The sequence below is a fragment of the Labrus mixtus genome, chromosome 4, assembly GCF_963584025.1.
Source record: "Labrus mixtus chromosome 4, fLabMix1.1, whole genome shotgun sequence".
NCBI classification, from domain to species: Eukaryota; Metazoa; Chordata; class Actinopteri; order Labriformes; family Labridae; genus Labrus; species Labrus mixtus.
Window position 1 is genome coordinate 3514543 of NC_083615.1, and position 19349 is coordinate 3533891.

The 19349-nt window shown below is 40.7% G+C and overlaps 2 protein-coding genes across 4 annotated transcripts in view; one reads left to right on the top strand and one right to left on the bottom strand.

Moving 5' to 3' along the window:
• Positions 1–19349, top strand: part of LOC132972409 (isocitrate dehydrogenase [NADP], mitochondrial) — a 375783-nt gene that overhangs the window by 116975 nt on the left and 239459 nt on the right. The gene's annotated exons all lie outside the window — the stretch shown is intronic.
• Positions 1–19349, bottom strand: part of sema3ab (sema domain, immunoglobulin domain (Ig), short basic domain, secreted, (semaphorin) 3Ab) — a 41419-nt gene that overhangs the window by 8314 nt on the left and 13756 nt on the right. Inside the window, exons 2-8 of one of the 2 annotated variants that reach the window (XM_061035204.1) lie at positions 14673–15053; positions 6627–6787; positions 6112–6174; positions 3173–3292; positions 2115–2205; positions 1208–1327; positions 354–496 (exon numbers count right to left, since the gene is read on the bottom strand). In XM_061035204.1, coding sequence (XP_060891187.1) covers positions 354–496; positions 1208–1327; positions 2115–2205; positions 3173–3292; positions 6112–6174; positions 6627–6787; positions 14673–14787 — 813 coding nt within the window. In that variant the 5' untranslated portion in view covers positions 14788–15053. Of the gene's footprint in view, positions 1–353; positions 497–1207; positions 1328–2114; positions 2206–3172; positions 3293–6111; positions 6175–6626; positions 6788–14672; positions 15505–19349 lie in introns of those variants that run through there. The other variant, XM_061035203.1, reaches the window with a different exon arrangement.

Sequence of the window (19349 nt, forward strand, 5' to 3'; positions counted from 1 at the left end):
AGACCCAATCAGTGCCAAAGCCTGGCATTACGATAACAGTGCTCCCATTGACAGTGGCTTTGCCTCTCAGGTTTGGTGACATTTAACATTTCTCTCAGGTTTCTGTCTTCAGGGGTGATTGTACCACACACAACAAAGCCCACCCTTCCCCAGGCTAAAAATAATCACAGATAACAGCCCCCTGAAAACAACCACCATAAAAGCCACTCAGAGACCCGTCAAGTGTTTTTCCAGATACAGAAGCTATTTCATTGAACGCGTGTGAAGTATGTGTGTCTTTGTTTCTATCATTTTGTGGGTGACTGAATTTTTTTTGTTTGAGAGCCCGTGTGTATTAATTTGTATTTGCATACTTTGCAGAGCTGTCCAATGCGAGCGTGTGTGGCCTTCCCCACATGCTCTCCATCAATTGCGTTTTCTTTGAAAAACAAGTAGATTTTGTCATCTTCTGGGTTGTCGCTCTCCGGGATCTGATGAACGCCAACAAACCTGGGATCTGCGACACATAGACAAATACTGAGATTTAATTTTAGCTGAATCAAATCCTTTATTTCTTCATTTTCTATTATGGCTGAAGCATCCTGTAAAGCTGATTTGTCAATCTGATAGACTGGATATTGCTATTATAACTGCAATACAGCTTTCAGTTTGGAAAGGCATATGGATAATGAGTTATTAACTCCAAAAGTAGTAAAATGAAAACAACACTTTGAAAAAATGTATTTGCAAAATGTATATCTAATTGCTATTTAAAGGTCAGAGTTGATGAAGTACACTTAAAAATGTCAGAAGCTTCAATTTTCACAATAGCTGTATGTCCTGACGTTAAAGGAAGAGATATTTTGTTTTATCTTAATCTAGATGAATAGAAAATTCCCTCTAATCAGGGAATTCCTGAGATTTCAGGCAATCCCTTAAAAATATATATTTTGATGGACAGACAAGTAAAGCTGAATGTCGTCTTCATAAAGGAGAATATCAATACCAAACCTACTAAAATGAAGGCCTGGGAGTAAATAGAAAGCAAAATAAGGGCAAGAACTGAACCTAAAGACTGGCCAGATGTCATCACAAATAAAACAGTTGAATTTTCTTCTATTGATATTAAAGACATAAACAACAGTATTTCATAAAATCAAGAATCAAGAAGTAATGGTAATCATTTATCTAATCAGTGTTAGCCAGCTATTTTCCTCTTCTCTCTCACCATTTAGCCAACGGGAGTCGTGTTGCTCTGTTCTGATTGGATGATGCTTGCCAAGGGTGCGAAAGATGGCAAAGTCCCGTCCCATGAAGTCAGCTGATGTCCCAGCATACAGTTCCCCATCTGAGGAAAAAACAAACAAAACAAAAAAAAACGTTAGTTGCATGTTAATAACACTGGATAAGAGAACAGTCTGCGGTGATATCCGCCTTGCAGGTGTTAACGTCTGAGGTATTGTTTACGGGCTTAGCAGTAAAGGTAGACTCGGAGTCCTCAGAGAACAAGGCAGTGACGGATGTGATGAACATCAGGAGTGTGAAATTGACATTATCACAGTGGGCAGGGCTGAGAGGGGAGTGCGAGAGAAAGATGAATGCATGGAGGGACAGATGAGGAGGGACAGGACAGAGGTGTGAGACAGGGGGAGTACATAATAATGCTGGTAAGATAGGAGAGAAAAAGGGGAGAGGAGATTAGGGGTGATGGGCTGGAAAATGGCCATCTGCTAGGTTAAACGGTGTGATATAACACAATGTGACTGGCAATAATTAGGGCTAGAGAGGAACGGAAGGCTCACGTAGTCCTACTCTGTTTGATTCAGTGCAAAAGGAACTCAATAAAGTGTAATCTGGCATGCACACCCAGCACTTAAGAGAGGTAGATTCAGATAGAAATAGAGTTTACAGTCCTGTCAATGAGGGGTTTCAAGAGTGTAAACACCAACTACAGAGCAGATCCACTTGTAATGAATGACAGGAGTGTCCTGTTCTGTTATTTACAAGTGTTTTCCCCCCGTGTGAATCTGCTGAAATCAAAGAGCTACAGGCAGAAGGGTGTTTTCTGGACTCCCATGTTTTTAATATGCCCTAACACATAAGAGCAGCACTGTGTATCCGGTCTCAGAACTCACCGATTAGCATGGAGGCAGTGAGCAGCTTGGGGTCATAAGGACTCTTCCCTCTGCCGTTTTCTATGTGAGGCTCCAGTCTGAACACGCTGTCCTGCATATTGAGAGATAGAAAGTCACAGTGAGCCACTAAAAAAAGCAGGAGTTCACATTATTCCGGAGAGTTTACTGTTTTAAAATGACACAGGGCAGAAAATAGCCGATTCAGTGAGAGTGGAATTCTGTCTGGGGAATCCATTTCGTTGTCAGCACGTCACCACTCCGGATTACGAGAAAACTGCGGTATGTCATGAAAATCAGCGTTCTTACAGCCCGCAGAATTCAATTAAATAAAAAGCATGAATCAGCGAGTTGGCATTTTTGGTTTAATATTGACACATGTTGAATGATTTTGCTTCATATTGATAATTCAATATATGTACAGATAATGACAATTAAAGTGACATTACCACACTAAGTGGATAACTTTTTTTTTCTTTTTCATTAAAAAGAGAAATCTGAACAACATAATAAGACTTGTGTGGTTTAAATATGCTCCAGTCTAATCATTCCACCATAAAATGATTCCACCATAATGGACTCTAATAAGAGAGATGGATAGCAGAACAGTAAATCTCAGCACTCTCTATGACTTGGTGACCTTGGCAGTCATAGGAAATCAGATGGATTTCATTTTTAAGTTCATGATCTTCATCTAGAAAATTACTTTTCTCTGCCTCTAATTGTCTGTAAATAGTTATCTAATGAACAGTGAACACACATTTCAAGGCAGACACAGTGACATTTGGAGGAAAAAAGAGCAATTTCCTCTTTCTACTTTAATGAACACACACACACATACACATCCAGCAGTTCCATATTAAGAGTGATGAATTAGAAATTCTGCAGACTGTGAAACCCTGTTCTTAATTTTCCAGCTCATTTTGCTGAATGAAACCATCTTCATCTGTTTGGATGACAATAAAACTTAACTTAATTAATACATGAAACTCAGCATAACCTCACAGCTTAATGCAAACGTTAAAAGAAGACGTTTAGAAAATGAAGTATGTTGCTTGTACCTCTGATTTCTTGCCCACTTCCAGGTAGGAACACACTGGGTGGAAGGCTCCTGTTCCACACACATAGATATGGGTCTGGTTGAACGGCTGCAGCACCTTGATGAAATTAGAGCACTCCCTCTGATGGAAATAAGACAGACGACATATTTAGAATAATCAACGTTCTGACACTTCTTTCATTTTTACAGGGTTTTTTTTGTGCTATCATCATCCTTAGTAATAGTCATTGCTGCTACTGCATATGATTATTTTAGTTAGTGAAAAAAAAGCGGTGAAACTGCTGGATAACCCGACTAACAGCCCCACTTCTCAGCAGAGGAGAATCCAAGACTTAAATAGAGACATCTGCGATGATCCCCAAATGCAAAGCCTTCTGTAATCTGCTGTAATTCCCCGGGGAATAGCCTCGCAATGTGCTGAGTAATGCTTCTGAAAATAATATTGTAACCAGACCAAGCGTTCTCATCCATGACTCAGTGCTTTTTTTTTTTTTTCCACTTTATTTGCATAAAGTAACCAAGCCCTGGACCTTCTGCTCCTTTTTCCTCTTTGAACCCACTGACATCTACCACTGCTGGGTTCACATCAGCTGTTTAATTCCCCGTGCAATAATTGAGATATTCATGCAGGAGGTAATGAGATGCAGAGTAACAACAGAAGCAGTTAATAAAGTCAACCATTATAACCCTTTATTAATTAAAGTAATGATATGTTAAGTTGCCGTTACTTGAAATTTACTTATTTTATATGTTGTACTTTTTTCTTTTAATGCTGGGATATAGGAGCGTATATTTTTCTTGACTTGGGGCTTTAATGCTTAGGGTTAGGGTTACCTCATGACTTATGTAGATGCAGATGTTGTTTATCTAATCATTTCCTTGTGTCTTTGTGTTTGTGTGTGTGTGTGTGTGTGTGTGTGTGTGTGTGTGTGTGTGTGTGTGTGTGTGTGGCAGTCGGTCTGTTTTGTATGCAGTGCTCTCCAGCCATATGGCAATATATATTTCCATGTGCTCAGGCAGCACGTGTCTGAGCAGACGTGACCTCAAATAAAACTGAATGTGTCATCACATATGAAAAAAAAAAAGAAGAAGAAGAATGGCACCAGAAAATGATGCATGGCTAAGTTCATCTGGCTTTACTGGGTCATCAGCCGCCTCTGTTGGTGTAAGCCTTTGTTGTCATTTAGGTATCTGGTTTTGCTTTGGATCTATATGGCCTATATGTGAGCGGGTTTATCTGAGTAATGAACGACATTGTTGCAAGCTCAAACTATCTACTAACAGTATCTGCATGGTCCAGTTTCACTGATGTTCTCTAACAAGCAAGATACTAGAGACAACTCAAACTATGTAAGCACAGCTACCATCTCATACCTAGCATTGGTAAAATAAATAATAAAGTGCACACTGAGTTATTAATAGAATGCAAATATCACACTTCTTCAGATCACAAATCGATGCGTCTTTTATTTTCCCCCTTGTGTGTGCACAGTCGCACCTTTCACAACCATCTATCTTTTTTTTCTTTCTTATTTGCTTCATCTCCAGAAGTGTTTGCTTTACATTACATCAGGGGGGGGGGGCATCAGCAGCCTCTCCCTTGCCTCCCTTTAATTCTCACTCTCCTCCGACTCCATAACAGAAAGACCACCCCTCGGGGCGCCGTATTCATCTGCGCCACGATGTTTACAGAAAACACACAAAGGAGTTCATGGTGCCTAAAATAAGCTGTGGAGAAGTGTGGAAGGGGCAAGAGAGCGTGCCCTATTCTGGCTAATGTCCAGGCAGAGAACTAAGCCACAAAAAGCCATCATTTCATATTCCAGCAAATTGCCCAGGGCCGTTTTGGAAGTTAGAATTCACAACACAGCTCTCCGGGACCAGAGGCAGTTTCTCAGTGTGTTTACATAAGGTTTCCCCATATCACACAAACTGCTTTAAAACTGCACTCAGCCACATGCAGGGGGAGATGTGATGCTTGGCTCGTCATACAAGGGTTGAGTTAGGTAAAGGGGGGTCTGAAAGAGATCTGAACCTATAAGCACCAGGACAAGTCATCTTTTGTTTCAGGCTTTCCTTAAACTGAGGGGTCAAATTAAATAACACATTTAAAAGGCTAAACAGATAAACACACTTTGCGGAAATGTTATACCCATGTGAGCATGTTCTTGGGTTTGCAAAGTGGGAATAATGTGCTTCATTGTTTCTAGAGTCTTTTAAAACTTAAACTTTATTAATTAGACTGATTGAGTTTGAATATCTAATCGGCAAACCAGCCACACACACACTGCATCTAACTGTGTTACACAACTTAGTCTATATTTAAGGTGGTCAGCAGATATCTTAAATACTTTACACGGGTCCGTCTGACCAGTGTAATGTATTTAAGTATTTCATTTCACAGGGAAGTCAAGTCTAGGCCACGTCAAGTTGTGATGTGCTTGAGAGGTTAAATGAAAAAACTCAAAAACAAATGCATGTACAGACCCAAAAAAAATAAAGGAAAACATGGGATATTATATAAAATAAACACTTGTGCATATGATCCCCGAATATATGAAAGCATCTGCCAGAGCTCACTCTGTCAAATGGAGCGCCTAGAAGCTTGATAAGTGATTAAGGTCAAATGATGGTTTCAATCATGGCTTTGCGATTATAATCAGACCTATGGTCATTGTCCACATGACAGATTAGTAAAGTCAACACACTGGTACAAACAAACTGGAAGATTAAAAAAAAAATGTCGATGTTTGAAAATGCTTTTAAGAGCACATTTTCGATGTAATCCCAGTGCAACTGTAAGTGATGTTTGCTTCAAGATATGCACAGTTGCACGTCTTTAGTACAGTAGAACAAAGATATTTTTTACACAACTGTGGGAGAGCAGAAGCAAAATGCTGACACCCACTTAAAAGAGAGATGTTTTTTTTTAGCTCTTACCGAGAGATCTTTTCCTGCCCACTTGCATTCGTCTCTTCTGGTGGGAGAAGCCGGCCAAGGGATCTAGAACACAAACACAGTTCCTTTGCATGTTAGAAGAGAATTATCCCCTTCTCAAATCAATACAACACTCTTGTCTTGAGTCAATAAAAACCACAGCTTGTGTGCATGCATGTGTGTGTATATGCGAGTTGAAGGGGTCACAAACGCGATTTGTTATCCACTTTGTTTCAGTTTACTCCATTATTCATCCAGGTGTGCGGAGAGCAGCTAACATGCCTGGCACAGCGTGTGATCTTGTGCGGCAGCCCGGCTCTGAAATATTCACGAGGCACTTTTCGGTAGAAACAGAAAAAAAAGGAAGTCCCGAGATACCTGATGTCTCTGACTGGCACTCTGGATTGAGAGGTACACTCGAGATGGAAATTAAGTCGGCCAGAAACGCAAACAAACCTCCTGATACATGGTTAAAACCACCAGACAAGACAGACTGAAACTCAGACACTGGTTTTTACCTGTGAATAGTCTCGGCTGATGTTGATGAGGTTGAAGGAGAAGATGTGGTCCTTGGCTCCCACCACCAGTCGTCCTTTCTCCTCGTCCAACAGGAAGGTGTGGTAAGACGAACTGTTGGCCAGACCTTCGAACGTCACAAGGTTGTTAGACTCCAGCATTTCTGCAGAGAAAATGGAAATTAAAAGTGATCATCAGCAGAATGTGATATCCGCATGGTTTAAAACATGTGGGGCAAGTGGGAAAAAAGCCATCAGGTCAATATTTATTTGCATGATTAAATCAAAATGTCCAGGCGCTTTTAGGAGATATAGCCCCTAGTTTTAGAAAGCTTTTAGTATTCCTATCCACTTTACAATATCTGTGACAACAGGTTTACATCTAAAACTGCATTAAAAATGACAAATAAGGCTGTTTTTGGCTCTATTGTCGGATAATGTTCTTTGAACCTCGGCCACAGCGTTTCAATGTTTTTTTTGTAAGTGTTGAAAATGATGTAGCATCCCCTCCCTTTTTATATCCCATGCAACATCCTGGCCAAGTAAGGCAACTGGCACATAGTAAAGCACCACAGTCGAGCCAAATTGGTCTAGGCGGGTAATGCCAGCACTTGGAGCCAGTGACCAAACTGTCTGCATGGTGGAAGTGACCTTGAACAGAGCAGCCAAGCAGAACTTGGTGCAGTTTCAGTGGAAAACTGGGTGGTGTACGCCGTGTCATTTGATTCTGCTAATATTTAATAGTCCCAACTACAGGATTAGGCTAAACCACACTAGCTATTAGGATCTGTTAATATGGGCTACGGCTCAGTTTTTGCAGTGTAATGCAGTGATCCGCCAAGTCCTACATAGAAGCAATAGTTGCTTTCAAAGCAGAACGCCAATCTTGACACCAACAGACCTTATACATTTCATTACTGTACTTTAAAGTTTAATTATTGATGTGGCATTTTAACACCTTTTGTTTCTTACATATATTCACATTTTCATTCTAACCACACGATGACCCCTCTCATTTACCACCCACATAAAAGGATGGAGAATTTTGGATCAGAAGACAACTGGTTTCTTTACTCTCTCTCTCTCTCTTTCTCCCTCGTACTCTTTACCCTTTTCTTGGGGAGTAAATAACAAATATGTTCATGAATGTTTTAGCAAGGAGAATGCCCCCTCTCTGAAGTGTGTCAGAACCCGAGAGAATGGAAAGGACACATGCTGCAGCAGTGCTGCTGGAAAAGGAAAAGAAAAATAAAGAATAGAGGGCATCACAATGACTAATTTAATGCATCCATACAACCTCAAATATATATTGGAATTACTGGAGGAATTACAAAAGGAGTCATGACAGTTGCCCAACAGATGTCTGGCAGCTTTAATCTTTAAAAGTTGGACATTTGAACGTTTGCATTATAATTTTGATCTATAATTAAAGTAATTTAAAAACATCAGAATAGCATTGAAATATACTCATGGAAATACATAATTCATATATATTTGACTCATTATTTTCTTATGACCAAAAACTGAATATAAAGTCAAATTGTATTATAATTTAGTCTAGTTGTTTCAAATAAAAGGTTTTGGATAGCTGGGTTTATGTGTGTAATGTCTCCTCATCGAGCTTCACTTGTAACATTAGCCGTTATAATGCGGCAGAAAAAAAGGAAGATAAATTAATAGCTACATTTCCTGGAATTTGAATGGACAATGGATGACCAAACAGCTGTGGGAGAGAACGGAAAAAAATGTCAACGTCTGGCTCTAGTGTAGACTCTGTACTAAGATGGACAGGGCAACAGCTGCCTGGGAGTGAAGCCAAAATATTTAGAGCTCCTGTATAGGTATTTAAGCCTGCCTCATCTGCGTTAACAGATAGGACGGGTTCAAACTATAAATACACGTCAGACTGTCTTTCCTCAAACCCGGTTTCATCATGACAGTCAGTTATTATCAAGCTAGTTTTTGTTCTTGTCATCTTTTCTCAGAAAGTTTGTTTTTCATTATTTGATGCAATAAAAATGTATACACTTCTATGAGTGACAGTTCTGTTGACGAAAGTGGCTCCTGCAGCGCTGTGTGTACCAGATTAGAAGGGTACAACAGAAATGGATAGAAGAAATGTGACCAACACAATTATAATTGAATTTCCATAACTGTGAGTGTCTGATATTAATCAACACAAGAATCTGTTCTGCTCTTTGTTTTATTAGCAGTATTGGTATGACATCACTACTGCTGCTCAGCCAGCCAATCCCAGACTCTCAGACACAATATGTCGGAACCAGTCATTGGGATATGTTGGCTTCATCCTGTTCCACTGTAGGAGGCTCAGGCACACAGGCTTACGAAGATGCAAACTTCCTCTGGTTCTGACAATCTTTTGTTCTACATAAATTCATGCACACACATGTGAAACCCGGGCTCATATAGAGAAGCATTACTGTACACACAGGATGGTAATATAAAATAAGTATAACCCTTAATAACCCTTGTCTTAGTTGTTGTTGTTGTTTAAATGGTTTAATTGGTTTCCTGTGTCTCAGCACAGTTTGAAGTCTCCAAAATAAAAAGTAATGATGTGCTGTGTGACCCAGCCTTCATGGCCTCTCTATATGCAAAATGTTTAAAGGAAGTTAAAATGAAGATTTTAAAATAATTATTTAACTTGTAAAGTTCCTGCATTTAAGCTTCATAATAAAAGCGGTTCCTGGCCAAGACTATGCTAATGCAAGCCAAAACAGATTTATCCATAATTACCAAACGCTTACAGCATTACAATTTTGGTTAAGAAAAATGCCTAACACAACACAAGACAAATCAAATAACCATAATTTGATTTTAAAAAACATCATTGGGCTGCCAACCACAACACAGCCTTTACGAGTCTTTACAATGACAAAGAAGTAACAAGGACAAGCACGGGCACAAAAGTTGTTGTAAAAAGTATTGCTTAGCCCAGTCAAAATGCTGTGTCCCAGATTTATGTTCCTCCATAACTTTGGTGATCAATCATAAGTGGAAACACTGTAAGCCCTTCACTGACGGCACAATAACACCTGCCTGCTTCCTCTGACCTTTGTTCAACTCCACCTCGGCTGTGTTTGTTGGAAAGTAAAGACAAAGAGAAGTAATCCTCTAAATATATGTAATCATTTTTAACTTTTGCGGCACATACCTAAATAGCTGTGGCTTGCATATTTCAGGAAACTCTTTGCTCCCTGCCGACATTCAGTAAGTTACAATAAAATGTAAAATAAAATAAAAAAAGTAAATCAGTGTATTTGTGTAAATTGTTCAATATATCTTAATTTAAAAGGAATTAGTTACAAAAAAATATAAATATGTATAATATTTTATGCACATGATGTCAAGAATCTGCAGGGAAACCATGCAGACATGATCACTTAACGTCACCGCTGCTCAAACCACATCACCACATCCACCCATCATCCACCCATCATCCACACATACAGAGACGACGCTGCTTTGTGGAAACTGTCCATGGGAGTAGTGTCCATGGTAACCGACCATTCAACAGAGAATACAGCAAAGTTATTAAAAGCTAATCATCCAGAGACGCATCCTCTACGGGTATTGTGTGTGGAGCTGTGTGTGTGTTTATGGAGGATGCTGCTTTGTATGTTATTGGAAAGAAACGGGGAGGTTTCCCAGCCATGCCAGAGGTGGTTTGTGTCTATACATGTCTGAACTAGTGTCCCCCGTTTGGTTAAATATCCAATGGGGCAACGTTTGTTTTGCACCTGTTAAACATCGCAACTGCATGACAAAAAGTCACTTTTTCTGTAACATGGTTTTGATAGGCTAGGACACAGGTCAAATTCTTCTTTCTGTTTTTTTTTACAAAGATGTCTGTATAGAACATGTTTGGCTCTATAACAAGACTCGTTCAAGCAGACAAATAAACAGGCAGACGTAAAGACAAGTTTGGGCAAATGTGTCCTTGAACAGGTGTCAGCTGCTGCCCTGCTGTATTTTTTCAAAGTTTCCCTTTTAACTGTTGAGGCCTGTCCTGCAAATGTCACTTTTTTACCAGTTGTTTTTGAAAGCTTTCACTGTCTAGTCTATTTATCCTCACCGTAAATTAAAAAAATATATATTTATACCAACAATCGGCCCTTGTTCTAATTCAATCAATTTCTCATTCACCCTTCTATATTCTGTAACAAAGAATTAATGAGAAAAGGACGAAGAGAGAGAAAGAGAGAGGGAAAATTGAAAGTGAGAGAGAAAGAGGAAGAGAGAGAGAGAGATAAGGGGGCAGATGGAATGGATGCAAAGAATCAACAGTCCCATGCGAGACCGATAAAAATAAACTCTTTTAGCCTACATTCTCCACAGCTTTCTCTCTTTCTTGTTCTCGACTGGAGGGCACAGCGAGTGTTATCTAAGTGCTTCCCTAAGAAAAACCCAGAAACACGTCCTAACAATAACCCACGTGGGGGCCACACTGTACATGGGAAGCGCTGATGTTTTGGCCCCGGTTCAGTGTCTTCCCTTTACGTTTCTCATTCTCAAGGCTGAAGTGAATGATCGCACATTGACAAAACACTTGAAGTGCTTACAGTGACTGATTCATTCATGCCTGAGGGGGAAAACAAACACCACAAAGCATCATCAGAGCTGTAATTTGTTTAGTGTCAAGCAGGAATGAAAACTACACCTCAGCCGCCCTCGCATATTAACGGCTTTGTGTTTTAGGTTGAAGATGATTGCTTGAGTTTTGAACAAAATATTGTGCTCAGGGCTTTTTTTTACATTTTTCAGGTAATAAAGTTTGTGTCGAATTTCACACAGTTAGATATGAAGAGTTGGACAATAAATCTAATAGTGCCATGTTTAGTCATATTTGCGATGACAAGTATTGCAGTCTAGATTTGTAACTCAACCTTCAAATTAATTCATGATGAATACAAACTGTAATCAAACCAACGTATATTTTGTCACAGTGGTAAAAAGTTCCCTGTATTTAACTTTGATGTGAATTTGAATGTATTACTGTATTCATTTGACCATATTATCCATCACTACATTTGATTAGTTTGTGACTTTATTTATTTTATTGTGTGACTATATAAAACCGAACCTCCCCCACCCTCAGAATATCTTACTTTGCTTTAAGTACAGATCACAAAGAGGAATCCTAGAGCTCTCAGGGAAACGAAGTCGAACAAAAAAGTGAACACAGCCGCCCACGTCCTGAACATGTGGAGAACGACAACTATTCCGAATGCGAGAAACCCTCCAAACATCGGGGGGGGGGGGGCGTATACCTTCCATGACACATTCAGGGGCCATTCAGAGTTTATACTGTACACACCAGGAGAAACCCAACCCCCCGATCCGAAGATTCTTAACATGCTTATGGATTTATAGCCTTAAAGAGAACTTCCCCGTTAGCCCAGCTCTAGTTAAAAGTCGATCACAAAAACAACACACACAAAAAACAGCCCCACTGTAGCTCTACGCCAACATGTGAACAGAAATATCACATGTGGAGGCAGCTTCTTTTTTTTTTTACGTCTTGGTATTTAAGGGTAAGAGTTGTGCTGGTGTGATTGTACTCGCTTGCATGTGTGTGTGTGTGTGTGTGGCTATGTCTATGAACTTCTCTGCAGGTCGTTGGCTATGTTACGGGAAAGGGTGGACAGGTTGAAGTGAAGGATTATTTTGGCAGTACACTCGAATCCTATAAAACTAGAAATACCCGCTCTTCCCTTCTCTGGACAGTAAACAACGTGTGCTCTACTTCTTCTTCTTTCCCGTAAACTTACAAACCATATGGATCTCTGTTCACTCCCCAGAGGATCTATTTACCCCGGTGGTTTGCCAATCGATCACGCATCAGTCCGTGTCAAAGTGTAACACATGTTGAAATATCTCCATTTATAGTTCCCCGTAAAACCATCGCCTCCCACTGCCTCATCATCACCCAGTCTCTTGGTTGTTGATACAGTTGGACCTTAGCTCATGTTTAGGTAGCCATGGGGTACCATTGTTATCTTTCCCCCTACTCCAATGCCCTCTTGCCCCTCCACCCTCGCTTTCAAAGAGAGAGTTGAAATCTCCTGGGGTTCAGGACGGAGGGTGGTAGATGTGGCTGTGAGCGCTGGATGTGTGTGGGTGCGTCAGTTGGTCGGTCGGGGGAAATCCAGTATGTATCGGGGCTCATACTGCGGGGGGAGCAGGCCGCCGCTAAGGTTCACACTTTCCAGATAAACACTTCCCCTGCTGTGTTCATGTTAGCTAGGTCTTCAGTTAAGCTAAACACATGTTAAAGTGTGTGTCCCCTACACCCACACAGGGCACTGATTTTCCCCCCAGTATTCCCAGTGACCTGTAGGTGTCAGAATCCCCATGTGTCACAGGGCTGGACGTTCCTCTCTCTCAGAACAGGACAACCTTTTATCAGGCTGTCTAGCTCCTAGTTCTGTAATTCACCACAGTGAATGAATCATCATGATTTCCTCTCCAGGAGTAAATCTGAGTTGGCCTCGCGGGTAATACATAATTTATACGATGGTATAAATGATTCATAGTGCAATAATCCCATGTCACTTGCCTAATGGGACTTAGAGTTTTGATGAAATTCAACTGTATTATGTGAGTAATATTTCCACCACATTGCGGGGCATGAAAATGATACCTGCTCTCTATCCTCCGGCTAGAAATTCTAAGCAGAGGGATGGTGCCAAATATTGTAACCAGACGCTTAAATGTGAATGAGGAAGAAATATTGAATCGGAAGGTGGCAGCCGGAAAAAGCCCAGCTGTCCGTGATGCTACCTGGAGGCCCGACATCTAATAGAGATATCACTGCATGGGCGTGTTTCACCAAACTGACAGCATGTTGTTTTAAATGACTGATAAGCTCACAGGTATCATTAGCTATCTACAGATGGCCATGTTTGTGTATGTGCATGCTTGTGTGTGTGTGTGTGTGTGTGTGTGTGTGTGTGTGTGTGTGTGTGTGTGTGTATAATTATGGATCTCCCAGTGCTGAGCGAGGAGCATTTCTCTTTGGGAAAAGCCATCTGCTGAAACAGACCTGCACCATTCATCCTCAGTGTAATTACCATGCAGGAAAAGAACGGAGCGGAAAAATGACATGCAGGGGAAAAAAAAAAAAAAAAGAAAAGAAAGGGATGGAGAAGGGGGGATAAACGGTGCTCAACTGGCAAGGGGAGTCAATGTCTGGCACCACTTTTCATTGCAAATGTGAATAAAAGCAGTCGATCAAAACGGGCAGCGAAAGACAGGAAGAGAGAGAGAGAGAGAGCATCAGAGACGGATTCCAGTTGTATGACAGAAATTCATCAAGCAGGAGCACTTCTTCTGATTTGATCACTTCAAGTTTATTTCCTAAAATTTCACTTAACTTCCCTGATTTTGGTCAAAATAGTTCATAGAGTGATCTCTTCATTATTATAAATCCTTTGTATCATCCCCACCTGATCGTTTCACTGACCTGATTAAGCAATGTTTCAAAACTCTGCCACAAAGTTTTCATAAGAACACATTTTCACTCATGGTTGAAACTGAATTTAATATAATGTTAGTTATTTTTACAACACTATAAATCTTTTTTTTTTTTTAATTAAGCACTTTCTTTGGGAGCATAAACATGACATAAGTACCAAATTGAGTAGGTTCATGTTTAATCATGCATCTTAACTGTCTACCTGATAGCTTAAAAAACAGATTTGCCATGCAGCCACAGCATGCATTACATAAATCTTAAGCTCAATAGTCATTGTGAAGATTCATCGTATTAAAACTCACTTTTTCCATTTGTTCATTTTGCATATTTTTTTTCCAGGTGATAAGAGTGAAAGCACTCTCTACCTCACAGGGACGTACAGGATGTGACACAGCAGTTACTACAACTTCAGAAGGCGATGTGTTTCTAGTCTCCGTTTCCTCAACACACCACATGCAGCTTGGGAGTTTCAACATACATGATCGAGAAGCAATGCTGTTTGACACAAATTCTAAACAGCTGAATCATTAAGATGTTGTTGCTGCACTTACCTTTGTAGGAGAGTTTTAGTCGGGGGACATTGTTTTTGGTTTCTTCGTAACCCTCCACCCTGAGGAGAACCACCCCACACGCCAGCAGCATAACGCTGCCCCAGAGGGAGCCCATGGTCCTGGGGCAATACGGGCCAGAGAGGTCCCTTAAAGGTCCGCCTCCAGTGCGGTAAGTCTTGGATCTTGGTGTAACAGAAGAAGAAGTCCTCGTAGAAGAAAAATTGTTCTGCTGTCCGCTGATTTAAAAAATAAAAGCTTGTGGTTTCAGTCCAGACTGGTTCTCAGCAGGTCTGGTCCCCTGCCAAAAAAATCAGAAACCCTTTCCTGCTCCAGGGGTCAATGGCCAAAAAATTAAGATTCAAACTCCAGGGGAGACAGATCCTGCAAAAGCAGAGTTTGGGGTTATGGGTCAATGTCAAAGCAAACACAGCCTCCCACACCAGCAAGTCCAGGGTAAACTTAACCAAAGTAAGCCATGTAAGAGATTCTCACCATACTAAATGCTATAGGATGAGTGAGAGGATCTGGATATGACTGCCATAGCTTTTTCAGTCCTGGTGCCCAACCAGCATGTGGCTCTGTCTAAACAACCATCCTACTTATCGCTGAGTCTCTACCTTAGGCTAAAAAGAGAAAAAACAGGTCCAGTTTGTTTCAGCTGTTAATCCAGTCTGCTTGGTAAGCACAATCTGCACTGACTCTGTCTCTCCCTCTCACTCTGTTTTCTATCAACCGCTCTCTCTCTCTCTCTCTCTCTCCACTTAACAGTGCTCCGGACTAGTTCAGCCCCACTCAGCGCAGCAGCTCTGCCCTGTCCCACACAGCACAAGGCACACTAGTGCAACTGAGAACAGCTGAGGCAGACAGCAGAGTCAGAGTGAAAGAGAGAGAGAGGAGAGAGAGAGAGAGAGAGGAGGGGAGAGTGGTGTAGGTGGGAGAGAGAGGGTGAGAGAGAGCATAGAAAGCGTGAGAGAAAACAGTGAAAGCAAAAGGTGGAAGAGGGAGAGGAGGAAAAGGTTAGGGCATAGGACAGAGGCTAGAAAGAGCATGAAACAGAAGCACACGGTGGGACATGTGAGCAGAACTTCTGGGGAAGCTCATTCGTAGAAATCATTATAGATTTCACTGAAGATTGGAACCTAAATACAGTGTGCACTTTTTTTCAACTTTATCGTACAAATGAGGAACAAAGGGAACACAGAGAAGCTTTTACAAAAACTCAAAGAGTACTCTTAACTGCTGGATAACCTCTGCTGTTTGTTCCCTGTCCTGTTTTTTTTTCCTGACAATGACTGATAATAACAAAATGCAATTATTTTATAATGACGTATGTCCAAAATGAATAATGGTATCATGATTTAAATTGTTATAATAAAAAAATTAGAAATCAGACAGTGAAGCCAGACAGTAAGACTGCAAAAACACAACAACAACAACTGCATGCTCTGTAAGTGGCTCCTCCATGACGTCAAACATCAGCATTCTAGTTTACCTGAGACGGATTGATTTGTGCTCGAGATGACATCACAGAGATGTAGCTCGTGCTCTGTGAGGAACTGTGTGGACAATAGACAAAAACATCTTGTCAGGCCCATCTGTCTGGTGATGGCGCCACTTAAAGTTTCGACAATCACATGGCCATGGTTGATCACAGGAGTTCCTAGAATGAATGCCAAGCTCACATTCATTTTCCAGCTAAACCTATCTTATAGGATAACAGTGTGACAAAACTCATTCAGTGTAAAACCAAAGAATTAACTTCTCGTAATAATAACTTTTATTTATATAGCAACTTTTAAAAACTCAGGTTTACAAAGTGCTTTGACAAACAGCAAAAACAAGAACAAACTAAACCAAACACAGAAGAACAGAAACAACAGCAAGAACAAAAAAATAATTAAAGACAATTAAACAGAAAAGAACCCATAGTGCGCGATACCCAACAGACATATATAAGCCGACCATCACAAGAACCATCATAAGAACCATCATAAGAACCATCATAAGAACCCAGGCAACACAAGAACCCAACAACACGCGCTGAGACCAAGAGGAACCAAAGATTTAAAAAGATGTAAGAAACTAAAAGAGATAAAAGCAAATCAAAAGATAACAGCAATAAGAAGGTAAGAGCAGTAAAAGAAATAGAAACAAGTGGTTAAAGGATAAAAATAAAACTATAATACTAATAAAAATAAAAAGTAAATATAAAACATGAATAGACAAAGTAAGTAAGATAAGAAATGACCAAGTTAAAACATAAGAGGAGTTAAGATAAGAGCATAAATAAAAGGACAGTAAGAAGTAAAAGAAGATAAAAATAGTAAAACCAGTAAGAAGACGACATCACATAAAAGCAAGTCTGTAAAAGTACGTTTTAAGAAGGGATTTAAAAGAATTGAGGGACTGAACATTGTCATTCCAGCAATAAGATGCTGTGCAGAAACGTTTAATAGAAATGTACTCGGGCCATGTGCACATTTCTCTTATTGCAGATGGTTTTATCATGGTCATATTCCCAAAAAACAAAAATGACAAGACCAGATTCTATCTTACATAGTCGCCTCAGAACAAAGACAGATTGATTGGGGGCATTTCTGTGCTACTCCATCATAGTCCAAAGGGGAGGTTCCTGTCTTTTCTTCCAAACCATTCCAAATGAGACGTCAATCTCTCTCCAAACAGCGGACCCTCAGTGAGCTGATTCCTCCTCGTGGTGAATGATAATGACTTTAGTGGCAATGGTGTGGTTAAGACCTCTAACAGGCTGTATCCATCTGGATAAAGAGCCATCAGACAGTGGGGAGGAGAGCTGAACTAATCCTGTAGTGGAGTGGATCGGGCCTCACGGTTATGCTAATGCGAGCTGGCGCTTGGAGGTTCCAGGGAGAAACACTGGAGACTATGGAGGACAAGTGTCACGCCACTAGTCTCTGCTTCCTCAAACAGATCGGATTAGGGGGCTGGAACAGACAGGTCCCTTTCTTTCCTGTGTGTGGGGATTGGCAGTGTTGATGTACTACTTCATTATTCCAGGCATCATGTAACACAATCTGCCATAACTGATTCCAGACGGGAGTGATTGTGTGAGCTGAATTAGGAGTGAATGGCCCTCTTGAGAATGTGACTCCCCACTTCAACAGGTAATACTCTTTGTGATTTTGACAACTGCAGAGTGTTTTTCATGGATTTGAAGTCCAAGTGTTAAGTAGCAACTTTATCTCGTACTGTACGTCCCATCAATAACGCCACATGAGAAGTTGGTTCTTGTCAACTGACACAGGGTGCATCCGAATTGCCAAGTACCTACTCAATCTGTCAGTAGGCAGTAGACAGTACTTACTATCCGTGCTGTATACTGTTTAGTACCTACTATTCAGTAGGCGTGCACAGTGGGCAGATATTTGTTCCTACTTTGTCTGATTAATTCTGTATGGAAGTGGCGTCATTTGCGTTTCCCGAACCAACCGCATCCACTTGTTTTTTTTTTGTTTATATTGTTTAGCTGTATTCAAGAGGAGTAATGCACATATACAGTCAGGTAAAAAAAGAAAAAGCATACAGTACATAAAGGAAAGTACAAATGAAAGACAGAAATACAGAACATAAAGTCAAATAAACCAATAAAGACGCATACATAAATACAGAAATCATTATTTAAAGAACCCATATTCTGCCCTTTTTGGGGTTCGTATATTTAATCTATGTTCCTACTTTTGTACGTTCACAATAGCTAAAGTCAGAAAAAAGTGTCTGTTTTCATGTACTGCTCCTCCTCGCTCCCTCTCCGCTCTGAGTCCGTCAGCTACACTCTGTTGAGCCCACACTGTTAGACCCCACGTGGGCCAAGTCTGCTCTGATTGGTCTGCCGATCCGCTCTGTTGTTATTGGTCAGTTGCTCAGCACGGTTCTCGGAAATGTCCCGCCTCTTTTACCATATTGGGAATGCAGCCACTGGCTCCGTCCGAGGGGAGCATAAACATTAGCACCTTAGCACTACTGTGCTACCGCAGGCTACGGCATATCATGGGCGTGCTACAGAAGTTAACGGGCGTGCAACATGAGCTGCAGGGCTTACCACAACGAGCCAATGGGCTTAGATCAGTGATCTCACACTGACAAGACGTCACACTGACACATTTTTATCGAGGGGAGCTAGAACCGAGCGTTACATGCGGCTAATGCTACAGCTAACAGGAGGAGGTAGGAGAAGCTGCGTTTCCGCGGACTTTGAATTTTTGCACATAGATGTGTCTAAACATGCACAGGACACTTGGAAAACACACTAAAGAGCATATAAAACCAGAAAAAGCATTTGGATTAAATTTTGAGCTGCTATGACCTGGAGGACTGAGGACCTTCACGTTGTATTTGACATATATTGAATTCTGTTTGTGTCGGGCTTCAAAGACAAGAGACAACCGTGGGGAGAACATCCTGACAGTTTCTCTTGAGTATTATCTACGTAACTGGTACTTTTGATGAACCCAAAAAACTTTAATTTATTTCTGAATGCCCTGGAAAAACCTTGAGAAAAACCCTTATCGAGCCAAAAATATCTCACGTCAGCTAATATGAGCCACATTCACGTGACAAGTCCAGATAAACTTCTCATTTCGAGATATTACAAGCAAACAATGAGACAGCTTGTAATGAGTAAAAGTAGCTGACTTGTTA